At 55.8% G+C, this 16,819-nt stretch overlaps 1 protein-coding gene across 1 annotated transcript; it reads right to left on the bottom strand.

Moving 5' to 3' along the window:
* Positions 1–11,020: 11,020 nt before the first annotated feature.
* On the bottom strand, positions 11,021–15,000 carry NMB (neuromedin B). The gene is made up of 3 exons (XM_038147045.1): positions 14,707–15,000; positions 14,050–14,252; positions 11,021–11,303 (listed from the first exon to the last, which is right to left on the bottom strand). Exons 1-3 carry the CDS (start codon positions 14,837–14,839, stop codon positions 11,256–11,258), a joined length of 384 nt encoding a protein of 127 aa, XP_038002973.1. The 5' UTR covers positions 14,840–15,000; the 3' UTR covers positions 11,021–11,255.
* Positions 15,001–16,819: the final 1,819 nt, after the last annotated feature.

Genomic DNA, 16,819 nt, shown 5'->3' with positions numbered 1-16,819 from the left:
GGAGTCGAGGAGCTCCGACAGTCTCTGCAAAGCAGAGGGAGACATGGACCTCACAGCAAATGGAGCAAATCCTTAGGGGTGATCCCAGGGACACCCGGGGGGCTTTGGACCTGTTGGGAAGGTAGGACCACCTCTCCCTGTAGTGTGGGAGAGGATAACTGAGGGGGTGGCTGGTAACTGGCAGGATGAAATTAATCAAGATGGGGAAGGTGCAACCACGTGAAGTGTGGGATGAGGGGCTGAAGCATCCCTCGCTGCACTCCCTGGAGCTGGGAGAGGCAGCAGAGGGATGAGCCCTGCACCGGATTGGATCAAGCAATGTGTGGAGTTTGCCTTCGGAAGGGATTGAGGCACAGCGGGTTTGGGGCTGCTCAGACAAGCATCACAAACCCATCCTTTGGGGAGATATCCTCTTCCCAAAAATGCAAACAAGAGGGAGGGAGTTCCCCTCCTTCTCTAAAGGTGACCAGCACCACCAGGTTTGTGTGCGAGGACGTGGGGGGAGCTCCCAGAAATGCTCTGGTTCTCTCACCTGTCCCCAGCAGTGATGGAAATGGGGCATGGTGGTGGCAGTGGGATGCTCCCCTTCCCTGGAGTGCTGACGAGGTCATATCCTGGGGAGTGTGAGAAAACTGCCTGACTTACCCCTCACCCAGCACCCTGCATACAGGAAGAGGCTCTTATTACAACTGTTTGTGTTTTCCTCCTTTTTTAAATTTTAAATTTTCCGAGTATCTCTGCAGGTAGTAAAGGTGAGTAAAGGGAACACCACACATTTTCCAGGGAGTTTCTTCTCCCACTGTCAGCACCCTGCCCTTGCTGGGGCAGCCCTCTTGCTTGGGAAGCTTCTCTGGAGAGATGGAGCCCCAGATTAGAGCTGAGTCACTGGATCCAGGTCACCCAGGGAGGTGGGGGCAGCACCCATCACCTCTTGTGCAAGAGGATGTCGAGTGCTGGATCAGCCACCCCTCTCGGGGCTGGGAAGTGCAGTGAGGAAAGAGCGGGTACATGCCTGGGCAGGGAGGTGATTCTGGGGAAGGACAAGGAGGATTTCTGCCTGACCCACTGGAGCCAGAATGATTGATGTGGTGCTTGTCTCCAGGAGTGACTCTGCCCCTTGCTGTCCCCATCACCCCTCTGTCCTCTTCCCAGGAAGAGGAAGGAAAGGAAGGAAAGGAAGGAAGGACCCCCTCTGGTCAGTTCCACCTTGATGAGCAGAGAGGTTGCTGTGGCCTTGGTTAGGCTCTAGATATATTTGCAAGAAGGATCTGTTTTCCAGCTCCATTTGGAAGTGACACATTTTGAGAGAAGGAGAAGCTGTTGCTACCCACTGCACTGACCAGTGGGTTCCACATCTTGTGATGTGGACAGCTCAGGGTCAAGTGAAAGGACTGCCAGGAGATGGAGGCAGAGCCCAGCAGGAGCCACATATCATCCTGGTGGGAACTGAAACAGGAGGGGCTTCAGCCACACTGAGGGAATCCTCATCCAGAAACTGTGTTGAGCTTCCAGCCCTCTGCCCCTTCCAAGACCCCTTGTGCAGGAGAGGAACGAGTCTCTGGACATGGTCTAGACCTTCTGTGGCACAGGACAGGAGGAGCATCCTGCCCTTGATCATCTCTACTTCTAGTCCCAAACAGCTCCTTTCAGCTCCTGCCAGTGGCACAGGTTTCCATGGGTTCTCAGAGATGCAGGGGACAGGAACCTAGCTGTCCCACGGCCCTCCCAAGTATTTCCATCCATCCCAGAGACTCCATGCTTGAGCCCATGGGCACTAAGACCCATGTCTGAGTGGGGAAGGGGCTGGGGCTGCTCCCATTCCTCCCCTTGCTCCTTCCTGGGGTTCCCCAGCTCGGGTGAGGGGCTGCAGGTGCAGCTGTGCTCCACTGCTGACAGACCCCAAGAGCCCCTTGCAGGCTGCCCTAATCCCAGCTCTGCAGCAGGATGTGGGCAGGGATCACGAGAGGGTCTGAGCCGATGCCCTGGGAGATGGGAGGAGAGAGGAAGAACCTCACTTCCCATCTTGCATCTCTTACAGGTGTTTCCATCAGAGAGCAAATGGATTTGCCAGCTCCCAGACTGCCCCTCCAGGCTCATCCCAGAGCATCTCCCTCCTCGAGCAGAGCTCTTCTGCCCTGGGGTGGGTCTCAGGAAGGGCATTAGCCGTGGGATGCATTTATCAGGGATTTTACTGTCCCAGCTGGGGAACCTTGTGCCCACAGATAACAGCCCTTCCTGCCAGTTTATTGCAACCACCAGGGAGCTGAACTTTTCCCAGCTTTGCTGGGGCTTGTTAATGATGCACTGTGTGGTAATTATCACTTTCATCCTTGGCTGCAGCTGAGAGAGCTTTCTCTTGTAATCCCTGGCATTAGAGGCCAATTGTAAGCAACAAACATTTTTCCATGGAAACTCCTGCCTTGTATCTCCCTGCCAGGCTTGGAATCCCTTCACACCAGCTCCTGAGGGGTGTGAGCTTCCAGATCTCAGATCAGCAGAGTGAACATTGTGGTGGAAGATATCCAAGGCAGATTTGGGGTTGGCCAGGTCTCCTGTGCATGTTCTCCACCAGCCCTGGGTGTCACAAAAGCTTTATGGACGATGGCCTCAGTTCTGGAGACGAATTTCAGGAGGAAATGCCCTGGAATGAGTGTTTCCTCTAAGGAGAAAGGGCTTCAGTAACTCTTTTTTCTTCTGCCGGTGAGAGAAATGGATACCAGGGGATGAAAGTGAAAAAAGGGAAAAAAGCAAGACTGTTCATTATCAAAGCAAGAAAGCAAGATACCTGCAAAGCACAGGGAAAAAAATGAAATTGAACCCTACACACCAACCCCACGTCACTGTGTGGCTGAGAGGTGAAGGTGGTGGCTGATCTTCTTTGGGGAGGGGGGAAAAATAATTCACACAGCTGCTGGGAACCTGTTGGATTTCTGGTGGGGGTCTTCTCCTCAAAGCAGCCAAAGCTGGTGGATTTTAATGTCCTTTCTCATGTTGGTTCAGCTCCTCCAGGGTCCCCACTGCCTCCCCAGAAGGGCTGAAAGGAAAAACAAGAAAAGCTGAAAACAGTTCATGGGGGAGGGGAAAAAAAGGCTGAGAGGATTCCTGGGAAGGGAAGGGAAGGGAAGGGAAGGGAAGGGAAGGGAAGGGAAGGGAAGGGAAGGGAAGGGAAGGGAAGGGAAGGGAAGGGAAGGGAAGGGAAGGGAAGGGAAGGGAAGGGAAGGGAAGGGAAGGGAGAAAAAACTTCTGGCTTGAAGCTAGCTAAAAACTAATCCCACAATAAAACAATGCAGCATCCCCAGTCCACCCTGGAGAGAGGTTGAGCCAAAATCACGCAGGAGCCCAAAGCTCCCCGCCCCACCCCCGGGGTCCCTCTTAAATCTACAGCAGCCGTTTTCTGGGTGTAAAGCAGACAGTTAGGGGATAAAACATCATTACAAAATCACCTCAAGACAACGATGTTCAGAGCTCTTCCCTCCCAGTGGTCCTGTCCCACCAAACAGCACCCTGGGATGGTGTCCTGCAGTTGGTGACAGTCCTGCTGTGAGTGAGGTGTTGAACCAGCAGTCACCCACCAGCATTTATATGAGGCTGAAGACCCTCTTCCTCCCACCACAGTCTCACAGATCTCCCAGCAGAGCTGGTTCCCTAAAACCTTTAGGGGTGGGAGTTTCCCATCCTTCCAAGGAAAGGGAGGTTGGTCCTTCATGAAAGGACAGGATATTTTAAGGTCTAGGCTTGCCACAAAAATGTCCCCAGGCAAGAAAAACAGAGTCTCTGTTTCACCAAGTCCCAGGTAAGTATTCCCACAAGTCCTCCTGCCCTGCCTGGAGCTCCCTTTTCCCTTCCCATGGCACTTGGATCCAGGTTCTGGAGCAGGTTGCTGCCTCCCACACCAGCAGCATGGCCAGGCTGGAGCTGCTTCTTGAGTCCGTGCTGGAGGCTGGTGCCTCCCTTATCAGTGCCACCACCCTGCACCAGTTTCTGCTGGTTTGGGCTTGAAAACACTTGGAACAGGCACAGATTCAGTCCTGAAGGCAAAGGTTTTCCTTGGCACGTGAGAGGTTGGGAGATGTCAACAGGGCTGTGGGAACTGTGAGAGCAGGAAATGGAGCGACAGGAGTGTCCTGAGTTCACTCTTTCTAGCTCCTACCTGGGGCAGGAAGGGGTCTCACTGCATCCACCTCTGCCTCCTCCTTCAGCAAGGAGATTTGCCCAAATTACTGCTTGGCTGGTCTTGCCACAGTAGGAAAACACCTCCGTGTGGTGGTCCTGATCTATCCATGTTTTATAAAATCCATCAGTTCCATGGCAATTCTGCAGCTCTACAACTCCTGGCATGGCCTCAGCATTGCTCCAGGAGTCCAAAGGTTGGCTGGGGGACATGGCAGGAGGTGGTTCATGGCGCCTTCCCCTGAGCACAGCAGGACCACCCACGAGTGCGAGGAGCTGTCACTGCAGCAATTGCCCAGTGCCAGGGCAGGTGTGTCCTGCTCACTGCATTTTATACTCCACCAGCCTGAAGAACCAAAAAATTTACGAATCCCTTATTCCTGCTGGAGTCCTTGGCTTCTCCTCAGCCCTGCATGGAGGTTAAAATGAATAGAAATGAAAAGAAAATGTTAGATTGTGCTGGACCTTCTCTCACTGCACTCCAGCACCCCGGTGATTTTGGGAGTCCTGTGGGGAGGGTCCTGTGGCAGAGGGGCTCTCATCCAACCTCACAGCTGGTTTTGTCCCTGCTGCTCTAGAGCTGTTTTCATCCCATAAGAAAGCCCATAAAGCAGACTTTGTGGGTCTGTGCTGGGATGACCCCTGTCTCCTGCTCCAAGGAGCAGCCCTTGGTGCACACACGCTGTGAGAACCCGAGCAGGGCCATGCAGAGGAATTTGGGTCAGACCCAGCCCTGAGGCCTCCCAGCCTGGGCAGGCAGGGAACTGTGATTCTGGCAGCCCAGGCAAGCCCCTGTGCCTCTTTCCTTGGGTCACTCACAGCAGGAGAGCGCTCAGGGTCTCAAGGCTCCGTGTTCCGTGGTGTCCATGCTGTGTGCAGCACAGTCCATCAGCCAGAGCAAGGCATTTCCTTCAGGCCATGGTCAGCACATCCCTTGGGGGAAGATTCAGCTTGGGACCAGCAGCACTTGGAGTCATTTCAGTCCCAGAAGGCTGGGGTTTCCCCTGGGCTCAGAGAGAGGGTCAGGAGAAGGGTTTCCTCTAAGGACCAGAGCAGTGAGAACAGGCTGCTGTCCAGGGAGTTTGGCCCTTTCTCATTTCCAAGTGAAACTGGAGAACTGTTGCTCCAGTGCGGAATGGATTCCCGACTGCTGGGGCTCCCACAGAGGCACCAGGTCTCTGCCAGGCCTCTGGCTGCCCAGCATTGCACATTCTCTGCTCTTCTTTACTTGAATCTCTTCTTGAGGCCTCGGCCAAGAGCCAAGGACCTGATGCAATGAAAGTCTTCATCACAAGAAAAAGAAAAAAGATTCTGTGGGTTGATAGAAGTTTGATGACTGAAAGATCACAAAAATATAAAAATACTAATAATACTTGTGATACTTCATACTACTACTACCAATGATAATAGCTGTCATTTAAGAAAAAATGTTAAAAGAACACCCAAGAGAAGCAAGGGATACACAGTTCATGCTCACCCTCTGCTGACCAAAGGCCAGGCTGCCCCTGAGAGTAATCAGAGACCAGATAATATACTCCTATATACTCCTTATATAGCTCCCTCCCAGTTTATATCCTCAATATGATGCTCTGTATCATGGAATATCCCTCAGCTGTCCTGGCCATGCTTCCCTCAGCTTCCTGGGCAGCTCCTCACGGGCAGAACGTGGGACACTGAGCAGTCCTTGACTTAGAGTAAGCTCAGCGACAGCCAAAACATCCCTGTGTGGTCAACATTATTCTTGTCCTGAATCCAAACCGCAGCACTGGGCCAGCTACTGAGAAAAAATGAACTCTGTCCCAGTAAAACTAGGGCAGCAGGCACCCCCGACCCTTATCATGATGGTGTGCCAGGTTCCACACTCCCCAAAACCCTGACGCCTCTCCTGTGCTCTGCTGGATGCTCTCACACACAGATCATTCCCTCAGCTGATGGACTATGCCTGTGAAAGTCCACTGAGTTCATTTTGACCATGACATTGGCTTCCAGCTGCCTTTCAGGGCAGCAAAAGTTCGTTCCATGTTAAAGCCAGTTCTTGCTCCATCACCACTGCACTCGTCCAGTTTCATCAAAGTTCATCCCTTGTTAGTGGGGTGATCAGAGGGGAGTCGGGGTCAGATCCCCAAATCCAGACAGCGCTGCGAGGGGCCTGGTGGCATGAGGAGCCTACAGGAGTGACAATCCTCAGCATTATCTACCAACTAACTTCATACAATTGAATTTACTGGCTGTTCTCACCCTAAATTAAATCACCTTGAGGTGCTCATTGGCCTTTCCCATCCTCCAGCATCACCCACAAAGTGCACTCAGGTCATTGAGTAAAAGGAATCCCACAGATGGGTTTGCCTTTGCCTGAGGCAGGAATAGCCCAGGTTGTTTTCTCCAGCGTGTTCTTTATCTGCACTGCAGGAGCTTTATCCCATTCTACTGTGCCTGAAAGTTTGGGTCTGGCAGGGCCAGCCCAGCAGGGAGATCCCTGGTGCTGACTGAGTAGTAGCTGGCCTTTTTTAAATGCACACCCCAATGTTTGAAGGTGCCCTCACCCTCCCAGTGTCATCTTTACCAGTCTGATTTTTCCAGAGGCTGGTGAGTGACAGGGAAAAGTGAGCTGGTGGGTCATATCAGCAGGAAAAGGCCTCTGTATGCCTTTCTGTAGAATCACAGGATCATTGAGGTTGGAAAAGGCCTCCAAGACCATTGAGTCCAATATGTGACCAATCCCCACTTTGCCAACCGGACCAGAGCACTGAATGTCACATCAAATCATTCCTTGAACACCTCCAGGAATGGGACTCTCTCTCCTGAGCAGCCCCTTTCCATACCTGACCACTCTTTCTGTGAAAAAATTTCTCCTGATGTGCAGCCTGAGCGTCCCCTGGCACAGCCTGAGGACATTTCCTCTTGTCCTGTCCCTGTCCCCTGGGCGTGGAGCCCGACCTCCCCAGCTGCCCCCTCCCTTCAGGGAGTTGTGCAGAGCCAGAGGGTCCCCCCTGAGCCTCCTTTTCTCCAGGCTGAGCCCCCCCAGCTCCCTCAGCTGCTCCTGGTGCTCCAAACCCTTCCCCAGCTCTGTTCCCTTCCCTGGACACGCTCCAGCCCCTCAATGTCCTTCTTGGAGTGAGGGGCCCAGAGCTTCCCCAGGGCTGGAGGTGCTCCAGCAGCGCCAGCACAGGCACTGCCCTGGCCTGTGGCCACTCTGGTTTTGCTACAAGCCAGCTGCTGCTGGCCTTTTTGGCCACTTGGAATCTCTCTGCATTTTGCGAACACTGCATTTAACCTCTCCTCCTCTGCACTAGGATGCCCTGCTCCCTGGAAATCATTTGGATACAGTGCCAAGCTCTGGAAACTCACTGCCTCGGGCTGTCCCAGCCTCTGTCCTGGCCGGGTTTGCCTGGGTCGGGTGAGGGTTTCATGGTCCCAGGTTTCCCTGGAGAAGCACGGGGGTGGCAAGGGAATTTGACTGTTTTGCTTCCTGATGGCAGCCTGCTTCCCTGCCTGCTTCCCTGCCTGCTTCCTTCCCTCCCTTCCTCGCTGCCTGCCTTGCTGTCTCCTCTGCAAGAGAGGTCTCCAAGCAGCTCAGAGGGGGGAACAGCCCGGCCTGGGGCTGCTGTCTTTGCAGGAGCTCAGCAGGAGGGTGTCCCCTGTCAGCCAGCACCACGGGGAGCGCTGCCCTAAGCCTGGGACAGCGATGACACCAAGTGGCGGCCCTGGACTTTCACTGACATCCCTGTGAGCCAGCTGCTACTCGGAGTCAGTCCCACAGCCAAAGACACAAATGTCAGTCGCGAAGGTGATCTGTGTGTGTTTATCTCCCTTCTTGTTCTTTTCCCATCCCCGGGGTCATGCCACAGCCTCAGGCTGTGGGGGAAGCCCAGGAACACCAAAAGTCACCGAGCCCATGAGCTCTCAGGGCTTCCAAAGAAACGAGTCACAGGTCTGAGGACCCCAGGAAAGCCATCCCAGTGACCCCGAGGGGCCTCGTTGCATCTCTGCTTGCAGGGTGCACAAACAGCTGGGAGCGAGGACTGGAGCCCCAGCAGCAGCACGGAGGGCTGTCCTCAAACCAGAGGAGCAAGGGAAACAAATCAGAGCTGGGGAAAAACCCCAGAGTGCAGAATTTACTCATTTTCTAAGCTTGGGCACAAAGCTTTTGTCCTGGAACTTCCCTTAGATCATGACCTGCTGAGTGATAGGACATTGTGCTGAGCCTGTGCCTGCTGTGGGCCAGCAGGTAAATGTCAGAAAGGTGCGTGACAGGGCAGAGCCAGCAAACTGCCAAAAAATTATCAGCTTCCTCAAAAGCTTTCCTGACCCTCTCCGTTTGTAATCTAAACTCAAGAGGGAAAGTGATTTAGGGCTTGAGTGGTTGTTTGCCTGTGATGGATAAATAGAAACACTGGAGTGGCTGAGCAGTGGAGCCAGCCTTGGTACCCTGAGGCTCCCGAGCCCCGAGTAACCCAGTCTGAGCCCAGGGCTCATGCTGCTCTGGGCAGGTGGCTGAACTGCAGAGCTGCTGAGATTTCCCCAGCCTGAGTCCCCCTGTGCTTGCAGGGTGGTGTCCAGGGCAGGTACAGAGCCCAGCACTGCTGCAGCCTGTGCCGCAGAGGAGGAGGAGGAGGAGGAGGATGAAGAGAGGCTCCACGGTGGAAGATGCACTCCTGGAATGGCCACTGCCAGGCAGGGCACTGCCTGTGGAAGCCTCAGCCATGACAGAGCAGGTCCCTGCTGCCTTCAGCTGCTGTCTCCTCAGGGGGACCGAGTGTCACCTGCAGGGACATCAGGGAGCAGGAGAGGGGCTGGAAGGGAGCCTGGCAAAGGGCAGGGGAGGTGCCTTCCCCAGGTGTGAAAATGACTGGGGGGGTTGTATTTTCCCAAAACCTGAATCAAATACCTAAATTAATTGACAATAAATAAACTTGTATTGCCCAAGGTGAGCCTGTTCTGCCCATGGCAGCAGTTAACAAGTGCCCTCACCCTTCTTTATCCCAACCCAGAGGAGAGTGATGGGGAGCTGGGGACAGACAGACAGACAGAGAGGCAGCTGGACAGGGTCTGGCCGGGTTAGAGGGAGAATGAGGATCTCACCTGAGTGCCTCATGGCCAGGTACCTGCCCCCCCCCAGTGAGCTTGTCAGGGTGGTCCCATGACACATCAAGGCAGGAACCCCATTAGGCTGTCAGTCCCTCACACTGCTGGCTGAGGGGCATCTGGCTTCCTCCAGTGTCAAACACAATCCACAGTGTCATTATTTTTCTTGCTAATAATTAGTTTTAAGTCAAAGCTTTACTCCAGCTAATGAAAAGGTGAGCTGGGGGTCACCCTCATCCCAGAACACAACAACAAGTCTTGGCAAAAAAAAGCAGATGTTGGAGGAAGGATTCCTGCATGAATGGCTGCAGGCCAGTGGAAAACCTCTTGAGCAAAGCTGGTGGGCAGGAGACCATGAAGGACTCACAGAGGGAACAGCTACAGCTGGTGCTACAGGTGGGCTGGTCACCAGCAGGGTGTGGAACCTGGCAGGCTCCAGGTGCTGCTCTTCCCAGAGGCTGCAGCCAAGAAGCTGCTCCAGTGAGGAAGAGGAGGCTTCACAGGACCTGAGCTATCCTTGAAAGGATAGGGAGCATGGTGGGAAGGTCTCCTACCATGGCTTTGATCCCTCTACTAGTTATCAGCATCTCCAGATGCTGGATCATCCCTTGGCTTGGTGTGAGGCGGCTCTGAGGTTCCTGCTCTTGGGCAAAGGGCTCTCCCCCTGTGGGATGAAAGGGTCAGGTTGCATTTATCACCAGAATTGTGGGGAGCAGAATGTGAAAGGTGATGGTTTCATTGATGGCATCACTCTGCTTCCAGGTTTTGCTCTTCCTGGGGACATCTCCAGGGCCATGGAGATGCTCTGAGGAAAGGCTGACACAGTAGCAACTGCTCAGCTGGAGGAGAGAAGGCTCAGGAGAGACCTCAGAGCCCCTGCCAGTGCCTGGAGGGGCTCCAGGAGAGCTGGAGAGGGACTGGGGACAAGGGCCTGGAGTGACGAGACGGGGGGCAATGTCTTCCCACTGCCAGAGGGCAGGGATGGATGGGATATTGGGAAGGAATCTCTCCCTGTGAGGGTGGTGAGGCCCTGGCACAGGGTGCCCAGAGCAGCTGTGGCTGCCTCATCCTTGGAAATGGCCAAGGCCAGGCTGGACAGAGCTTATCCTGGGATTCTGGAAGGTGTCCCTGCCCCTGGAATATGGCCACAAGGTGTGCCTTCTAACCCAACCCATTCTAGGATCCCCACAAGCAGCTGGCAGCCATAGGGTGCATCTGCGAGCAGCACTCCAGCAGGTACAGACCCAGAGTCTGCTCACGGGACTGCTCCATCACCCATTTCAGCCCCAGCTCCCTTCTCCTGCCACCCTGCCCAACCAGGGGCCCAGGGCTGTACCTGTGCCCCTGTGAGTGTTTACCTGCATGCACGAGGTCAGGGGGCACCGAGCCCCCAGCACAAAGCAGCCTCATAACCAGACTGAGCGTTTGATGGCCAAGGCCAACAAGCTTGTATTTAACCTTGAGGTGCCAGCAGGCCAGGACTCTGACTGAACCACAATCCCACCACTGCCAGGACAAGATTTTGGTGGGAACATTCCCAGCAAAGAGGGTCACAAATGCTCCAGTGATGAGTGGTGTGATCAGCTCACCCAAGTGTGCTGTTTTATCACGTCAGGGTCTCCTTCAGTGAGCAGAGGCTGCAGGGACTGAATCCAACCCCTCTGAGCTGCTGAGAGCTTCCCTTCACCCTGCCCCAAGGTGCTCCCACTGCCCATTCCCCCTGCACAAGCCCTGGGGGTCTGCCTTCCTACCCCCCACAGAAGAGTCTGTGCAAAGAACCAGCTTTATTCACACAGGCACATCAGAAACACAAAATATACAGGAACAGGAAGAAAAATATACAGGGAGGCTCCACTTTCACACACACCATCACTATTAACAATATTTCAGAAAGAATAAATAAAAGTGATGTTGCTATAGAGACCCACAAGGACGATGCTCTCCTCTGCTCACCAGGCACAGCTGACCTTGCAGGCCTCATCCTCCCCAGCTGCACCTCTTCAGTTTGAGAAGTACTTCTCCAGCACCTTTGTCAACAGCCCTGTCTCCTGCAAAACAAGACACAGCGGTGAGACAGGGGGTGGTGCACACAGCCACCACCATCCCCACCCGCGCTGGCACCGTGGGGCAGATCAGACAAACATCCTGTGCCGGAGCACCATGGCACCTTCAGGGGTGGCTTGGCACGGCACGTGAGAAGGACAGAGCCAGAAGCTTCCCATCTGTGCTCCAGCAGCTGAACTCAGATGCCTGAGGGAAACTTCATGCCAGTGAGGCAGCAGCCACTGGGCTGAGCTTCAGGGGAGAGCCTCGTTCAGCAGAGAGTGTGAGAAGGCAAAAAGAGATGGAAGACATGGCAGGGAAGAGTCACGGAGGGGTGTGTGGGATTGGCACTGGCCACAGGTCCCAGAGCCACGCAGGGCAGCAGCTGCCCTCAGGCAGAAGGGCTCTCCCCATACCCTGGAGCTGCTCCATTCCACTCTCATGGTCTCTGCATCCTGGGGAATCAACGCCACACACCCAAGGAGATGGCAAAGGATGCGAAGGATCCCCCTCTGCCAGCCCGGTCTTTGTCACACAGGGCAACGTGGCAGCGCTGTGAAGCCCCAGCACACTGAGAGCTGAGCCCCGCCTGGCACACGCGGCTGGAAACAACAGATCCTGAGCAGGGCATGGAGCGGGACTGTCCCAGGGCAGAGCTCTGAAAAAGGCTGTGAGGAAGGTGGGAACACGGCACACAGGTGAGTTCAGGCCGGGTGCTGACACCTGGTGTCCAACAGCAGCCATGCTGAGGGGGAAAGCTTCAGGGTGGCAGGAATTTGGACTGGCACTGTGACAACCACAAGAGCAAGAAACAATAAGGTCACACAGGACAGCATAATGTGGACAGCACTCAGAGGCACTGGGGAGAGGCAGCTCTGCGATGCCCACAGCAGCACAGATGCGAGGATGCCTGGGGATGGGTGGGAGAAAGGAGCAGGAGGGCAGGAGCTGGGAAAATGAAGTGCTCAGAGGTGCCCAAGGAGCAAAACCAGAAACAGGAGCTAGAAAGGTGGCCAAGGGGACCAGGGCACTGACCAAGGAGAGGCTTCAGGCTTTGGGAAGAGAAAGTGAGGGGCAGGAGCCAGTTGCACATCAAGCAGCTCGGCTGTGATGCCACATGTGGGCACACCAGCCCACCTCGCCCCAGAGAGGCACCGAGGTGGGCGCAGGGCAGCGCCTGCATGGCCACAGACAGATCACCCTCCAGCAGCAGGGCTTTGGCACCAGTGCCACACCTGGCCAGCGCCCACCCCTGAGCTCTGGGAATGAGCTGGCAGGACTCTGGCACCCAGCTGGAGCCTGTGGCACAGCACCAGCACTGCGGGCAGCCTTTGCACAGGCACATCTGCAACGTGAGCTGCGAGGAGCGGCTCTCCCATGCAGGGCAGAGCCCCAGGGAGCAGCTCTACAGATTCACACCACGCTCAGAAACAAGGCAGGGCAGCACACCTGCCAGCTCTGCCATCCTCTCAACAGGAGCCCTCCTGCTCAGAGGTTCCTTGGGGGATGGGGAAGGGTCCTGAACCTCCACAGCCCTCATCTCCTTTCCAGCTGCAGCTGAGATGCAAACGCACAGCACACCACACAGGCAGTGGGGTGGGCTGGTACCTTCACCATGCCCAGCTGGATCTTCACTGTGGAAAGCCCTCTATCCAATGTGGAAAAGTTCTTTGGGATGCATCAGTTTACCTTCATCTGCTGGCAGCGAGTCCCAAAGGGGCTTGAGCAACCAGTGGCTCTCAGGCTCCCAGCCCTGCAGCTCTGCCCCACCTGTGCCACAGAGGAGCGAGCCCAGCCAAACCCTGCACAGCAGAAATAGCTTTACCTGCATGCCGTGCTACTGGATAGCTCCTCAGGCATCTGGCTCAGTGGGACAGCTCAGGTGGGACTGACCTAAGAGTATTTCATCCTTTTTAGACTCCCAGTTACTTCCTGCAGTGTCTGGAAAGGGTGAGACACCAGGGAGGTGTGCAGGAGGCAACAGACAAGCAGAGCCACACAGACTAATTCCATTTATGGATGCAGAAATTCCATCTCTGGACCGAGCAATTCGATCTGTACATCCTGCCTGAGGATCTGTGCCTGTGCATTGCTCCCAGGGGCAGGTTTTCCGCTAGGAGCTAAGTGAGCTCCAAGGTAAAAGCCACAGTGAGGATCTGCTGATACACAGTGGTACCAGTGGAGCTCCTGCCCTCTCCCTGCTCCCCAAAACCCGCTCTGCAGCAGCAGGACCAATGCACACCTACTCTCTGCAAGGCTTTGTGCCCTCAGCATCGAGGGATCCCAACCACAGTGACACAGAGCCAAAGCTCTTTGATTGACAGATGCCTTTCCCTTCGCATACTGCATCCCCTCTTGGTCTCCTGCTGTGGAAATAACAGGGAGAGAGGATTTCCCTGTCCTTGGAAAAGGGGATACCGTCCTCTTCTGCATCTGGCTAAGGAAGATCCAGATGCTTATCAACAACCCCTGGACACCACTGCTGTCACAGCTCCATTGCAGTGTTACTTGCTCATCCTCACACCCTTCCCAAGCACCTGGGACTATTTGTCACTGCCCAGCTAGACACAAGCCTCAGGACACTTCTCCTCTCTCCCTTTATGGTTGGTCTTAAGAAGTGGTTTAAGGTGGGTTACAAGGAGGGTAAAGAGGGGAGTGCACCTCTAGCAGCTGTGCAGGTGCTCCCCTCTCCGGCAGAGCTCCTCCACCTTTCTGCTCTGAGCATCTCCCTCTAGCTAAGTAAACGTTCACCTGGCCAGTGAGGTCGTATTTCCCTTGGTTCTCATCCAGCAGCCTTTCTTGCAAGAGGATTTTCAGGAGCTCCCGGGTCAGCAGTTCCATCATGTCCTCCAGCAGGGCTCGGAGAGAGGGGCCAAAGACCATTGGCACTGCAGGCTCCTCGGCAGTCTCCAGGTGTGGGGAGCCTGTGACGCTCTTCTTCCCCATGAAGTGACCTGCAACACCGCACACTGGCGTCTGGGGGGACACGGGGCTCCAGCTGAGCTGGCACCAGCCACCCTGCACCAGCACAAACCAACGGGGAGCACCGAGCGACCTAATGCCCGAACCAGCTGAGTCAAAGAGAAACCCAGAAACCCCAGGTCCTCACTCCACGCGGGATTTTTGGGAAACTTCCCTCTCTGTTCCCGCTGACAAGATCTCTGGAGTTACAGAGATGCCACCCAGGGATGCCGAGCCCCATATCCAGGGATGCCAGAGCAGTCAGTCTGCTGGGGATGCCGGACCTGCTGCCCGGGGATGCAGGTGAAGGTTACTTCACCCCCGTCCGTCGCGGCACCGCCAGCATCGCCCGCGCCGGTGGGAGCAGGGGGCTCCGCACAGGCAGCCGCAGGATAGCGCGGGATGTCCCCGCGCCTCCCGCGCGTCCCCGCGTCCCCCGCCCGGTACCTGTGGCCCAGAGGTTGCCGCGGGGGTTGACTTTGATCTTGGCGGCCTGGCTGCGGTGCTCGGCGAAGTCCAGGTGGACGGCGGGTCCGAGCGCGGCTCCGCAGAGCAGCAGCAGGAGGCAGCGCAGCGCCATCGCCGCCCGGACCCCGCGCCCGCCGCCGCCCGCTTATAGCGCGGGAGGGAGCGGCACGGCACCGCCCGCTTATACCGCGGGAGGGAGCGGCACGGCACCGCCCGCCTAGAGCCGCGGGGGGAGCCGGCACGGCACCGCCCGCTTAGAGTAGCGGGAGGGACCGGCACACGGCCCGGCCCCTCCGACACCGCCCGCTTAGAGCCGCGGCAGGGACCGGCACGGCACCGCCCGCCTAGAGCCGCGGGGGGGACCGGCACACAGCCCAGCCCCTCAGACACTGCCCGCCTAGAGCCGCCGGGGGACCGGCACACAGCCCAGCCCCTCAGACACCGCCCGCCCAGAGCCGCGGGGGGGACCGGCACACGGCCCGGCCCCTCCGACAGCGCCCGGCCCGGGCTGACACGCTCCGAGCTCCGCCGGTGCCCGCCGCGTGTCGTGCCAGCGCCCGGGCGGAGCGGGAGACGTGACAGACCCACCGCTGAGGCGGACAGTGACGGACTCATCGCTGAGTCCCATCCCCGTCCCCGAATCTCTCCGTGTCCATGCTTCCACCTTCTGCGTGCTGCCTTTTTGCACTGGAGCTCAGCCCCGAGCTTCGCTCCCAGTTTAGCTCAAAGCCATCTCCCAGTAAGTGTGTATATATTTTTGCCCCTGACAAGGGGGAGAGAATGATGCATCTGACTCCATCTTATCAGAATGCTAATTAGTTACTTTATTATATTACACTGTGTTACATTACATCTGAACTGAATCTGCCCAGCACTCAACTCTGCACCAACTGCCCAGCATCTCCTGACTGTCAGCCGACAGTCCCGACTCACACACACGCTTGGCCCACAAAACACCATCACTGTGGGTAAACAATCTCCATATTGCAGTCTGCTTTTGCACAAGCACAGGCACAGCAAATGAGATAAGAATTGTTTTTCCTTTCTCTGAGGTTCAGAGAATGTGAAAGCCAGAAATATTCTTGGGAAGACGTGTCTTGCATTTCTCTGTGAAGAGAAATGTGCCTACACGTGTGCCTGCACACCTGATTATCGGGATGGGTAATCGGGGATCCCGTCCCTAAGGACCTGCCAGCTCTGCCCAGCTCCTTCACTTCCCAGAGCAGCCTCCCAGAGGATCCCACACACTGCAGAGCATGAGAGCCAGAGCCTGTGAACCACTTCTCACCTTTCCCACTCCCTCTGAGATTCTGCAGACCACTATTTCCTGATTACTATACCCAAAGCTTCCATGGATAATCATGTTCCCCATGAGCTCCTCCTTTCCATTGAAGGGATGGAGCTGTGCCCAGCCATGCCAGGGACAGAGACAGTGGGGGCTGGGGCACAGACTGTGTGTGCCCAGGGCTTGAATGAAGTGAATTCCAGGTTCAACTGGAAGCATTTGATCAGAGGGCTCCAAGGCACAGACTGTGCTCTGTTTCTTCTTGTCCCTTGCCTGCAGCCAACAGGATTCCTCCAGGTTCCATATTTCCACAGGGATACTCTCAGGGTCTGGACCACAGCAGGTTGGGGTGAGTCTGGTGGGGGTCAGACATAATCCTGGCAGGTCCACGGTGAGGAGGAGGATCTGGGGCCATGTCAAGCCACTCACTCAGTCAGGCTCTGCTGAGCTCCCACCACACAAATCAATGACAGACTACAGGCCCAGGGCTGAGCTCAGGTGGCTCCTGGGTCCATGTGGATGGGGGAAGTCCCAGGTGAGGCCCATGAAAGCTAATTAGTGTCCTACAGGCCCCGACAGCTTCTGCTGGATTTACAGTTCCATAACTTGGCAAGGAGGTGGCTGGTTGGCGGGGATGAGATGACCCAGTTCTCCTGGGAAAGGGCAGAGGGAATTCATTAGCAATGCCTTCTCAGCACGTGCCGCTGTTTGGGAGAGCAGGGCTGGAGGTGACACGTTCCCCTTCAGCAGCAGGGGGTCAGAGTTCCAACTGCAAACTCAGCTGGAAGCTTACAGGAAGGAAAAAAC

The sequence above is a fragment of the Motacilla alba genome, chromosome 10, assembly GCF_015832195.1.
Source record: "Motacilla alba alba isolate MOTALB_02 chromosome 10, Motacilla_alba_V1.0_pri, whole genome shotgun sequence".
In the NCBI taxonomy this organism is placed as follows: domain Eukaryota; kingdom Metazoa; phylum Chordata; class Aves; order Passeriformes; family Motacillidae; genus Motacilla; species Motacilla alba.
Note: the sequence above shows the minus strand (reverse complement) of the source record. Positions and strands in the feature narration are given on the sequence as shown.